The 13,248-nt window shown below is 38.8% G+C and overlaps 1 protein-coding gene across 10 annotated transcripts in view; it reads right to left on the bottom strand.

Annotated features, from left to right (window-relative positions):
• Positions 1-13,248, bottom strand: part of Lama2 (laminin subunit alpha 2) — a 586,947-nt gene that overhangs the window by 29,789 nt on the left and 543,910 nt on the right. For 7 of the 10 annotated variants that reach the window (XM_087190273.1, XM_087190275.1, XM_087190271.1 and 4 more), the window contains 5 exons: positions 12,366-12,504; positions 10,485-10,496; positions 7,396-7,516; positions 4,803-4,979; positions 1,162-1,310 (listed from right to left, as the gene is read on the bottom strand). In XM_087190273.1, the coding sequence (XP_087046399.1) occupies positions 1,162-1,310; positions 4,803-4,979; positions 7,396-7,516; positions 10,485-10,496; positions 12,366-12,504 (598 nt within the window). Of the gene's footprint in view, positions 1-1,161; positions 1,311-4,802; positions 4,980-7,395; positions 7,517-10,484; positions 10,501-12,365; positions 12,505-13,248 lie in introns of those variants that run through there. The other 3 variants (XM_087190276.1, XM_087190270.1, XM_087190278.1) reach the window with 2 other exon arrangements.

Consider the following 13,248-nt stretch of genomic DNA (forward strand, 5'->3'; position numbering starts at 1 on the left):
TTAAACATCTCGGCTCATAGTCACTCAGCATGAATGCTTAGTATCACTTTAGTCCACAACCTAATGCTCTACATAATAATAACAAAAGGAGCCAAGCAAAATTTCATCATTTACTTAGAAGATAAGAAATCCTTATTACTTGTCTAAACTGCTATCCACATGATAGAATAATTAGAAAATATAGATCTTTAACTACAGAATAGCAACTGCTTATTTGAGCTATTGCTACACATTCATACACTTGTTGCATTCGAAAGTACTCTCTGTGTTTTGAGGTTCCTTTAAATTTGATTTCCATTTCTTTTCTATCCCTTCAGTCCAAAAAGTGGATTGCTGGTTTGGAGGTTTGTGGACCTAGAAGTCTTCAGGCTTCTGTTTTTGTTTACTCAGATTGTCCTTCTGAGCTAATAACCTCTCTGAGTTGTGGTACTATATTTTGATGAAAAACATAGATAGCTTTGCCAAGGAAGTGAATATACAGTCTGGCAATGTTTTGCAGAAATGAGAAATGAGCTTGTGTACTGCTAAGGATATTTTGGTGGCTCGATGCTGGGAACCATGGATCTGTAGAGAGGTGAGCTCCATGGATGGATTTCAGGGTGGCCACCATTCTCCTCCTCTCCTTTAATTGTGGGGAAGGGACAGGATGAGGTAGACACATAAGATGCTCAGTAGGTAGAGCAGCTGCTGCCACATTCCCTATGCATGACAGGTTTCTACGCAGCTGCCACAAATGCTTTGGAACCTGAATGAAATAGCTGCCAAAGGCTGCTGGCTCCAGCCGAGCTATTCTGCATAGTCACTATGTGTATACCTTATTGGAGAAGAGAATATTTGAGAGGTGCAGAGGGAGAGATTTTTTAAGTCTATAGCTTTAGAAGTTGCATTTGGTTGTTCTAAAGGTGGGCAGGAGAACTGCACAGAATAAAAATGTTAGGAGCAGAATTCCTAAGGGGACGAGTCAATGAGGTTCCCCAAGCATGAAATATAAAAAGGAGGAAATTAAACTACTTCCTCATTTGCAATGCACAGTGTGCTCACGCACACACACACACACACACACACACACAAGCACACAAGCATGGAGGCTCAGGGGGCGACTGATGCTAGCAGAGACATTGACATTAGTTACAACAGTAAGTACTCGAGTGCGATAGATACCCCTGTGTTCTCTCCACATGAACAGAATGTTCTCTCCCGTCATGAAACAGACTTGGCTCCGGTCTGATGACAGTTTTCCTCATTGTCCGGGTCCCAGTGGAGAGATGCACCTCCAGGCGGCCTTTGTTGAGAAGGATGGCATAGTAGGCCTGAAACAACACATGGGAGTCCAAGATTAAACAGGAGTCTCATCTGTGATGTAGTGACAGAGAAGCATCTGTCTGAGATCTTACCTGAGGAATTATGATGCAATCTTTTCTCAAACAGAGTTGTTAAAGGAGCTGGAAATGTCTCTCTAATCATTTACTGTTTTTGCTTGTCAGAGGATGTGGAAAGTAATATAGCTATTCTCTGCCAAGCAGGCTGTGATGCTGAACATAACAGCCGAGCTCGTGTGGGTCCTCTGACTTACAAAACCGGTCGGGAAACAATGGTGTATCCACAGAGCCCTCCCTTATGTTCCCAAGTAGGTAGCTCGCTTCTGACCATCAGATCCCCTCTCCGCCTCATGGCATTTTGAGAGTTCAGACTTCAATTTGTTCTCCAATCTGGTGGAAGAGATTGCTATCACAAACATATTACTTGGCTCCCACGTTTAGAAAAAAGGGAGACAATTTTTCATCCACAAACATGCCTACTTTCTCCTTGCTTTTGTTGCCGTAGCAACCAGAATGGTTTTGATATCCAATTACGAACCCTGGGGAGCTTGAATGTAGTCTTCTTCCCCAAAGCTGATGCCACATGCGCTTCCCTTTCTTCTGGATACGAGGCCACCTGCTGTGCAACAATAACTCGGTCCTCCATGAGTGATCAGTGGCAGCAGTGACGGTTTTGATCAACATCACCATGTTTTCAATAATTTACTAAATCCTATAAACAGGTAGTGCCTAGGAAAAAATGCTTGAAGCCTCTGGATTGCTTAGCATTCACTGTTCTCCAAAGGGCAACTACAAACTATTCGCTGAAAAATTCCTTAGCTGATGGGAAGGTTTGGTATCTCAAACCCATTTAGCAGAACACAGTCACAAATAACCCTGTGGATGTCAGAACTGTGAGCTGGGACACTTACACCATGTCAATTTAGTCAGCATTGATTCTACCACAGACTTGGAGTACTTAACATTGTTTCCTCTTTTAGATAGCAATTACTGTTTGATTTTAAAAACTAGATATTCATTGCCATTAAAGTTTGATTTCCAATTTACTTTGTACTATAGTGCTTAATATATCCTAATTTTGATAGTTTGAAAAGGAATATGTTCTGTTGTGAGAACTATCCCGGAAAATGGTGATTCAGTTCTATTTATTTAGTCTTAAGGAGGAGAAATATAAAGCTAGTAGATGGTGCTTAATTATTGAAGAATGACCAAGAAAACACGTATGCTTGTGTGAAAATCGATTTCAGAATGTTTGGTCTGATCCTTTTTTTTATATCTAGCTTATCATTTGCAATAGTGAGAAAATAATTTTCAAGATAAAAGGATAAAGAATCCAAGAGAGCCTTTATATTTTATATTTATTCAGTGATTATTATATGCAGTAGGAAATAAAACTTCATCGCCTATTGTTCAAAAGCTTCTTATTATGACGATTTGATATGTTTTTCACAAGGTCAGAGGCCCACATGTAAATGATGAAGTTGGGTCTCACTGCAGTAAATCTGTCCTGGAATCTACTGATCAATTTAGGAAAATAAGGTTTTATCTACTATGAGCTTCTTCTCCATCCATTACCCTGCTTCCCTATTTCACAGGTAACCTTTAATGTCAATTTTTATGTTTATGGTTCCCATGCTTTTGAAAAATGGTTTTTGTAAATTCACACATGTATTTTCAAATAATATGTTGTTTCATGCTTCTTATACTAGAAGTCTAGAAGAATGGTATCATACACTATGTGGTATGTTTTCATTTCTTTTTAGTTTCTATTCACCCGTGTTGTCTTGTTTACTTATAATTTACCCTTGTTACTACTGCTTTTAGGCAAAAGTGCCAGTTCGCTTATCTGTTCTCCAGCCGAAGAACACTTGGGTTGTTTCCGTTTTTTCTGTCGTCATAAGAAATGTCTCTATGAAGATTCAGGTACACGTCTCCTGTGCATTTGTGCAGAGTGTGGGGTATACCTGGGAGTGGAATTTCTGACGTGTCACCAAGCACATATGCACCTTACAAGTCAGTGTCAAATCATCTTCCAAAGTGACTGTAGCCATTCACTCGCTCCGTGTGCATTGGACAAGAATTCCCTTCGACCAAGCTCTTTCTGACAGTGTATATTATCACCCCTCTTAGTTTTGCCATTCTGGTGGGTGTAAAATCTAGTGTGGGTAGGAGTTGGACTTTCCTCATTACAATGAGGTTGAACATTTAAAAAAAACCATTTTGAAATCAATGTTTTTCTTCTATGAACTGTCCATTCATAGCTTCTGTCCATTGTTGTATGCGTCTCTCTCTTTGATTCTGCTTGCTAATACTTTTGTGTAGGCTTTATTATTTTTAGCGAAAGAAATACTATTTAGTGTATTATTGACTAATAATATTAAATTCTAAGATTAATTTAAAAGATGCATAAAATACAAAACTGCACGACCTGATTTACAGAGTGTGTGCATATTTAAGGGTGTATTTGTTAAGCATTCCAGTCTTCTGATCATGGCAGAGGATGAACCTTTTCCCTGACAAAAACTAGATTAAACAGAAGAAATTAAAATTTGAAATATGGTTGAAGAGACTGAGGAAATTACAAGGGCGTAAAGTGTTCTGATACTCAAATCTGGTAGCTGAGCGATTGCTTTTAGTAGAATCAAATGATTGGGGGACATAAATACTCAAGTTTAGCCCAGTATGTTGGCACACACCTGTATTCTTAGCACTCAAGAATAAGGGAATCAAGGAAAGCTGAAGCAGGAGGATCACAAGTTTCAGCTCAGCAACTTAGTGAGACCCTGTCTCAGTAAGAAAAGGGCTGATTGGGGGCCAGGGATTTAGCTCAGTGGTTTCGCCACCTGCTGCGCAAAGCACAAGGACCTGAGTTCGATCCCCAGTACCAAAAAAAAAAAAAAAAAAAATGGCTGGCAATGTAGCTCAGTGCAAGGGGCCTGAATCCACAGTACTATACAAAAGACAATAAATGCTCAGGTATATTCTCGCAAAGAGTGTGCACTTGAAGTTTTATTTGAATGTCTTTGAGCTGTAATGATCTCTGTCCACTTTGGTTGTGCTCTGGCCTCTCCTAGCCAAGCCCCTTCCTGTCCATCTCTGTGTCCTCAACAGACTGTATCGCCACAGCTAGTGCACCTGGGCAACTGATACTAGAAGAAATTCTTTCAATGTCAATTTAAGGAATCCTAGCTAAACATGCACAGATCTCGTATAAAGCTGGACTCAGACAGCAGAAAACATTAATACAACTTGATTTAAGCTTTCGTCTTTATATATGCATATGTTGACCTGTGTGAAATACATGCAAATATAGGTGTGAGTCAAACCTGGAAGTGACCAACAGGAAAATCTAGAGAAGCCAAGAAAATGATCTGAGAGAATCAGCAGGCCAGCGTGAGGGTAGAATGTTATTTTTGGTTAGCTAAGATGGGAGCTAAAAGGTAGCAATATAAAAATGCAAAAGCATTGAGCTGGATGGGCTACCTGTCCAGTCTGCCTCCGTTTCCTCCTAGGTGGTACTGGGGACCCTGTACTTCCCAGGAGGATGATCCCTGATTCTTTCTTGGTGCTGAAGGACAGATTGATTTCAGTTCCTACACCAATGGGCACTGGGGCCAGCTCCACAAAACCTGGCTTGGGAAAGCTCACGGTGTACACGTTCTGTGGGGAAAAGAAAAGAAGGAATTATTGGAAATGAAAATTTAAGTTGACTTCTCCATTTCATTCTTCCTTCTCATGTACTCAATGTGATAAGAAAATACACTGTAGCATTAGAAGCATGAAAACCCATGGTTACATGGAAAACTCAAAGGAAACTGAAAAAACATTATTTCTAGTTATTACTTTGAATCTTCTGAGCAGACTGGTTTAAAATAAAATTCTGGCCTTGACTTTTCATCTGGAACTTTTGATTTAAAATATTGAGAACATCATTGGTAGACAACATTTTCTTTCATTTTAAATCTATATTATTGTTTTCCTTGAAAATACTATAATTCACCCTTTGAATACACTCTACCTGTTCATTTTTTTTGTATTTTAAAGATGAGTGTGAGCACAGTTTATTTCTATATTCTTCACCACGAGGAGTCGATGCGGAAGATGTTTATTGCTATCAAGTGTATAAATATTCTCTAGAATACATTTTAGAAACCAAATACAACTTAAATCTCAAAAGTAAATAAACCAAACATTGTTTGTCCCATTTTTACATTTTTAAATTTTCACAATGAAATAATAACATGGTTCTTGCTGGTCACATAGTTAATATAGTTGTGCTTCAGAAAGTGACCAGATAAAAAAGGAAGAAAGTTCCCTCTCCTTCTTTCTATGCAGATGCATAGAGCTCTGTAGAATTTATTCATTCATGCATCATACCCTTCCAACCTCGCCTTCTTCCTTTGGCCTCCTGCATATTGAAATGGAATCATGACAGACGTATGACTTCGTATCATCTTTTCTCATTTACACACATGGTGGACAGCTCTCTATCAGTAAATGCAATTTTAATGGCTGGAGTTCATCCCACAGTATAAATGTTCTAGCATTTATTTAAGCACATGCACACTGTTGGGCATATAAAATGCTTTAAATATTCATCCTGAAAGTCCTGGATCTTACTGTGTAAAAGCAAGGCATCTTCTCTTGTGGGCTATTTTTCCTCCCCTGGTGTTTCAAGCCGAGTTAAATATAGAAGAGTTGGTAAAAATGTATCATCTACTTTCTATTCTACTTTTCAATTCAGGGAGTTTTCGATCAAATAAAACTGTGTTTTCAATATTTATCTGTGTTAAATTTCTGCTGCCCATTTTGGTTGTGAAATGCTTCTTGGTTGCTGGGCAGTGCCATCATAGAATCACCCTTGCCACCCACGCAGGCAGCTCGGGTTCTGGGAAGTCTCTCATCTTCATGTAGGTGGATGAGAGCTGGGCTTTGAAGACTGAAATTCTCAGTACAAATTTCCTTCGGAAGCCAGGCGAGACCCTTCAGCTTAATTCTGTGTGTATTCTCTTTTCCTGACTCCTAAACCCAGGGGGGCTGTCTGTAGCCAGTTCTAAATTGGAGCCTGCAGCTATGAACAAAGAAGGCGCTGAGAGTTCTGTTTCAGGCTTTAACCTCTACTGCTCTGAAGGCAGCTTCACTTTTTCTTTTTCCTGTCCTCTCTTCATTTCCTTGAACTATACTGGAGTACTTTCAAATAATTGTATTTGGAAGATGTAGCCAAAACGAACAGTCGTACCATAGCAGGGTAATTAAAAACGTGTGCTTCATAGTGTACGTTTTCTTGTTTTCTTAGTTGAAAAAGCTCATCACTACGGAGATCCTATAAAATCCCTACTAATGTTTGCTGTTGACCATTGGCTCCTGGTTACAGCTTTATTTTATTAGAGCAAAGCTATGCCTTGGACCCTTTCCACATTTCCACATTACAAAGTTCCAATTTTCCACAAGGGTCAGCCCAAACTGAAGAGTCAGTGCAGAATAGCCCAATGGAACCAGGGTGCCTGTAGCCTGCTTTGGCAACAGAGAGATCCTGAGAAATTCAGTTAACAAGGGCTGTTGTGTTCATGTCAACAAATCTTTGGGGGCCTCGGATACCACAGATCCTCATCTAAGTTATCTCAAAGACAAGATGGTAGACTTCAAAACTGTAGACTTCAAAGCTAGTAGTTATGCTATAAAGAACTACTTGCTGTTTGTTTAAGTTTGCAATACATTCTAGAGAAAAATTAATGTTGCTAATAAAGCTATACAGAAACATATAAAATAATATATCATATAGAAAAATAAGATCAATTTAAAATCGATGCAAAAATCGAGGAAAAGTGTTGGAAAGGAAAAGAGAACTAGAAGAGATATTAATACTAAAGATATATGTGATGAAGTACTAGACATTTGTGAACATGAAGCAGAATTTTAAATCTTCATTCAAAATTTATCATCTGTGCATAGTTAAGACCAGGACTTACAGAAGTCTACAATATATTAAGAAAGGACTGATCCTCAGAACAGCACTCACACCAAGCAAGCGAAATATGCTAAGCCTGTGTTCGGGAATCTTGAGAAGTGGACCAACCTCGAGTGAGCATCCTTTGGTAACACCAACGTAGTCAGGGCTGCTGAGGATATTGTATGGAGTTCTCGAAATTTCAATATCTCTGAGGCAGCCAGAATATTTCCTCACATTTACTTCTGGCCTATTGAATAGTCAAGGGGAAAACAAAAGCAACATCATTAGGGTGGCAGTGTAGTCTCCAATCCCCAAAGAAGTCACTGGAACCACTTGTCATGCAGGCCAGTCAGGTCTACAGAAGGAAGCCTACACACACGCACACCTGGACCCAGCAAGCTATGCTCCCAGTTACCTGCTTCTTGGATTAAGTGCATGACAACAGCATCCCTATGAAGGGGTCTTGTTGTAAATTTTCTTCTCTTTAAAAATAATTTCATTTATAGTATTTCAGTACACGGCTCAGGAGCTGACTGATCTGTTAATGCTGTATCTGCATAATGAAATAAGTGCTTCTTTTTTTCCCACCAAAGACCAGATTATTGTGTAGGCAGCATAATCAAACTATGTTAACATAGCTTTAAAAAATTCTTGCTCAACATTTAGAAATATGTATGTTTATTTTGAAGAAAATATTTATTTTATTGAGTATTTATTTGGGTGTAGCAGCTGGACTAAATACTACTTATTTTTAAAAAGCTTTTAAGTAAAACACAATCTAAGAAACATTCTTCTGGATTATATAGCCTAAAAATATAAATTTTAAAATTACATTTACAGATTGAAGCTAAGGTTTGTATTCTATATTGGAACAATAACAAAACAAACCAGATGTGGAAAACATACATTTGGTAACCCTAACCCTAACCCTAACCCTGTACCTAAATTATACTTGCACGCCTCCTTTCTGCTCACTACTTCTTAACATAGAGCAGACATACTAACGGATTAACAAAGGATCCCTTGCTCTTTCGCCCAGCATGTTGCTCTGGTTTATTATGTGACAGTACTCGTGATGTGACTTCTCTAGGACTCAGTGTCCCTATACGTGAAATGGGCATGGTAGCATGGTAGTACCTACATCGCCGAGTTGCATAGTTTGTGTGCATTAATGCAGAGCCCAGCACCTGGAAGTGCTCGGCAGACATAACAGTAGGAGGCCCAGGGTGGCAACACCTCTCGTCCATCACAGTGCTGTCCGGCGGAGCTCCCCATGATGATGGGCATGTTCCATTCTGCACTATCCACTGTGGCAGTCACTGGCCATTGGTGGCCATGGGGACCCACAATACAGCTTGTTCCATGAATTTAAACTGCTATTTGAAGCAAATAGCCACTGTGGCTAATGGCTACGATGCTGAACAGTGAAGGTAGTTAGGGGTAAAAATATAATGTTTTTCTTATGTGGTGTTAATAAGCATTCGAAGAAACTGCCCATTTGATGCCAGTTTTATATTTGATGGAGTAATGATGGATTCTCTCCTCATTGTTCCCTGGTGCCAAGTTTCTGTTTTCATCTTAATAAAAACACATGGCATGAGGGAAACCAGGTGGAAAAGGAAATCAGAGCCTGGCAGTCTGTACTGGGTGATTTATTTCATGTCAGGTATTTGTTCTGTTTCCCATCCCCACTCTTCTTTCTGGAACTTTTAATTTCATTGATCATTTCCTCTTGTTCCACGTTCTCCTCCTTCTGTTCTTCTGGTTAGTAATTATGAACAAATGCCCAACTGGAGGACGAGGATCTTATATTTTTGTACAAAGCCAAGGGGTGTGTGAATTGCACTTGCATTGCTTAGGGTGTGGTGGCGCATGCCTGTAATCCAGCATTTGCAGTGTTTACTTGCTTCCAGATTATCACATTTTTTCCAGAAGTCTTTTAAATAAAGTCAGCCCTATAAGTTCATGGTTTCATGGAAATACAAAAGCTTATTTCAAAATATAATGATACATCAAGCTCAAGCTTGTGGGCCAGGGATTTAGCTCAGTGGTTTCGCTGCCTGCTGCGCAAGCGCAAGGACCAGAGTTCAATCCCCAGTAACCACCCCCCAAAAAGAAAGCTCAAGCTTGCATCAATGTTCCAAGCTCAACATCATGAAAATCACAAGAGGTAAGTAATGACAGCAGTGATAGAATTCCTCATGATTCCCCCGGCCTCTGTGTCTTGAGGGTCACAGCTCACAGGCAAAACTGCAAAGCTCCACGGTGCCATAGCAGGGGTTTATTAACGCGCATTTCCACTGAAAGCCAGGCTCTGTCTTTCAGCCATTTCAGCAAACAGCACGAGCGGTCTCCTAGCTATGTCATGCTTAAACACCTTGTTTTATTTTTCCTATTTTTCCTATTTTCTAGTTTCCGGTATTAAAACTCTGGCCTTTGGTTTAAACGTTGCTTGGGTGAGTTTAACTTCATCTTCTCCTTTTCATCAATATGGCCCATTTCTTGGCTCTGAAACGCCAAGCATCAGGCCTCAGAGGGTGCCAGTGTGGTGCATCTCTGGGGTTGACTGGCCACTTCTAGAGGCAGCTAATTCTTGCAGGAAAGAATTCAAATGCTCTTTCCCCACATTTCTTCCCTGTTCATTCAAACACTCGTAGTAAGTACAATATTTCCAGAAATCCTTTTCATCTGGCTCCATAGCTAATTCTAAATAAATGTGGCAATAAATAAGCAGCTTTGACAAGAGGTGCGCAGGCCACATAGATATTCGCATATTTGCAGGCCTGCAAGAGCAACAGGCAGTGGTAAGCATTTGGGAGCACAGGTGGAGCATTCAGCAGACAGCATGGCCCTAGGGAGGCCTCTGTTCTCTCCCCAGGACTAGACTGTGCCCATGAACTTGACCAGCGGCCCTCTGAGTATGTGCTGCTGGTCACCAGGGGGCGCTGTGCGTAGGTGGTTCAACACGTAAGCAGCACAAATCTACACCGCGGATGCAACAGCTCAAATCTCAGCCCAGTCGCGGTGGAGCGTAGCAGCATCTTTGCAAGCGGAGGACAGCTTGAGAAGTCTTTCAGCGCATCCTTCGCTCATGACGTGTACCGTGAGCAAAGCTGCGGCGGTGCTGCTTTGCCTCTGCAATGCTGCTTTATCTAAGAAGCCACATTTACCCAGTCCATGCAATGGAAGAAGGCATGCATAAATTGAAATTTTACCTTGCTTTCATACTAACTCAAAGAGAAGAGAAGAAGAAAAAAATTTACTTGCAATTGCACTTTCATTTAGTATAACAATAAGCTGTAATCATAAATCTTTTAAAATACCATCGTACAGAGAAGGAGTGTAAAATGCTGTCAGAACGGAAAACAGATATGCCCCTTTGATGGAAGTGAAATCAGAATTCAGAGGTGACCATTTCCCATACTCTTTTCTGGAACAACTTTTTATAAAGCACTTCCTTTTATAGTTGTATGGGACAATGCACAAATGCAGTATTTGAGTAGCTTATAAACATGGCCTCTTGGGCTTACCAGTATAAGTAAAAATAATTTGTTTACCACAGTTTTTGTACTTTATCATATGAAACTGTGTACAAAAATAATTTGTTTCATTTATCAGTCACAAATATATACCTAAAATTATTTTGAAATATGGCCTATTATAGCAATTTTATAATTATAAAATGCATTATAAAATATGTTAATGATAAAGACTCGTGAGATACATCGTCTCCAAAACAACTAAGACATTAGCCTTTCTCAAATGAGTTAATATATACATGTTTGTAGATGATGTCTAAAAATCACTATGATAGTTAAAACCATCACTAGAACAAGTGAAGCCAGGTTCAGATAGCGTTTTTTTTACTGGATTTAATTCACTCAGTAGAATATAAATAATGATTTTGCAAAGAAAACCTTAGCTTTGAAGAATTACTAGATTCCCTAGTATTTAGTACAGTACCTGGCACATAGTAAATGGCCAAGAAACATTTGTCAAATGCCTGCTTAGTAAGTTGATTTCCAGGTAAAAACTACTAAATATCACTACTCAAATACTTTGGTTTACAATGATTTTTCTGATCTGACATCCTGAATCTGTAACCCTAACGCAGAGGGACACATTTGGAAGGAGGTGAATGCATATCCAGTTTATTGGGACCTCGAAGCTTATCCACTTGCTCCTTTGAAACATTGACAAACACTCTGCCAGGATACTTTCCCATACAATATTCTGACATTTCCCCAAATGTAACCTGTCTTTTTAGTGAACAAACACCTAGACAGGACTTAGTACACACAAAAAATCACCAAACTAAGCAAAACAAAAAAATTGAAAACACGATACTCTGTTTCTAGTAAAACTCTTATTGTTTAAGCAAATGTACTCCATTCTGATCCAATTTAATGAACATTTATCGAGTACCATGTACTCCATAGATTTTATTTTGTTATGCTTTATGATGATATGCAGTAAATTAATTAAATACCCCATGAGATATTCTCTGAGCTATTTAGTTATTTATTTTTTGCATTAACTGAACTATGAGCTAATGATGTCTCCCCATTCTGCTAGCTAAAAAGCATACATGAATTAAAAAAAATATGTTAGCATGAGCAGGAGAACGACTAATATAGTTCTACTATTTGGCTTATGGGAAAGCTCCAATGTGCCATTATGATGCTAATGCTTAGCAATAAAATAGGTTACACTCACAGTAGCCTGGCACACTGACTAATTCTCAGAACACTAAGCAATGTCAGAGTGCCATTGTCTCCTGCGAATGTGCAAGGGGGAGCAGCAATTACAAAACCCACATTCAACCCCACTTCCACCTTTAATTACTTTTTAGCAGGTGCCTATGAGGGAAATAGTGATTCCAATCCATCTCTTCAATGAAGATGTCAAGTTAATCCTTCAGTTCCTAAAAACTCGTGTTGTTCTGACGGGCAGCATAATTTTTATTTTTTGATTAGACTTTTCTGCAGCTAAAGGTCATATGACATTCCTATGGTAATTAGGCTTCAGAACTCTAGTGAGCACGGTGACCATTTAATTAAAACCTGATTCTTAGCTTTAAATATGCACTCAATTACCTCAAGTTTCTCAGGGTTGGCAGGCCACCAAAATATATTTTGTCATCAGCTTTCAAATCAAGGCCAAAGTTGTTTCCAGAAGATGAAGTTGCTATATTCTCCTCCTGGTTAGTATCAATATCTATGATTGATATATTGGCTGTGAAGGAGATAAGAAGTTTAACATTTAATTTGAGCAAAATCAACCATGCCTATATTATTGCCGGTACGTCAAGATAAATGTAACTTCACTCCTAAGTTAACACCAACTTTCTGAAGCACTTGTAATATATTTAACTGTTTACTAATTGAAGAAGCAATAGTGTCAATAAGATACATTATTAAACTATCCACAAAAGAGAGTATGGAAATAATGATTAGAACACAATAAAGGCAAACTAAGGAAAAGAAGGAAAAATCTAGATGGACATCAAAGAACCACTTCATACAGTTTTCCATAATGTAGGCAAGTTGGCAGAAAAAAATCATTTAAGTATTAAAATGAGAACCTAATTAGGAATTAATTAGAAATATGCTGACTCTGTGGGTCTTCCTGTAAATTTCAGTATCCAAAGGACTACAGTTTTTAGGTTCATGAGGGAGGCATGGTCTTCATGCCTTATTGCTTTTCTCTTGGGTCTCTCAAGATATTTCTGTTATGATGAAGATAAGAATTTAGAAACAAAAAGGAAAAAGGACAGAGGAAGGTCACTTCTCTGCATTATAGAGAGAGAAGGTGGAAATGTTTGTCGTTGTTGCTTTAATACCTTTGTTTTCCAATTTTCTGTATCCATTTTTATTTATTTTTGTAATATTTTTATTAGTATATGTTCATGATACATAATAATTATATTCCTCTTGGGGAATTTATAAATATACATATTGCATCTTGATAATTTTTACT

The sequence above is a fragment of the Heterocephalus glaber genome, unplaced genomic scaffold (assembly GCF_053883595.1).
Source record: "Heterocephalus glaber isolate CG9 unplaced genomic scaffold, H.glaber_assembly_v1.0 deba00001550, whole genome shotgun sequence".
Lineage (NCBI taxonomy): Eukaryota > Metazoa > Chordata > Mammalia > Rodentia > Bathyergidae > Heterocephalus > Heterocephalus glaber.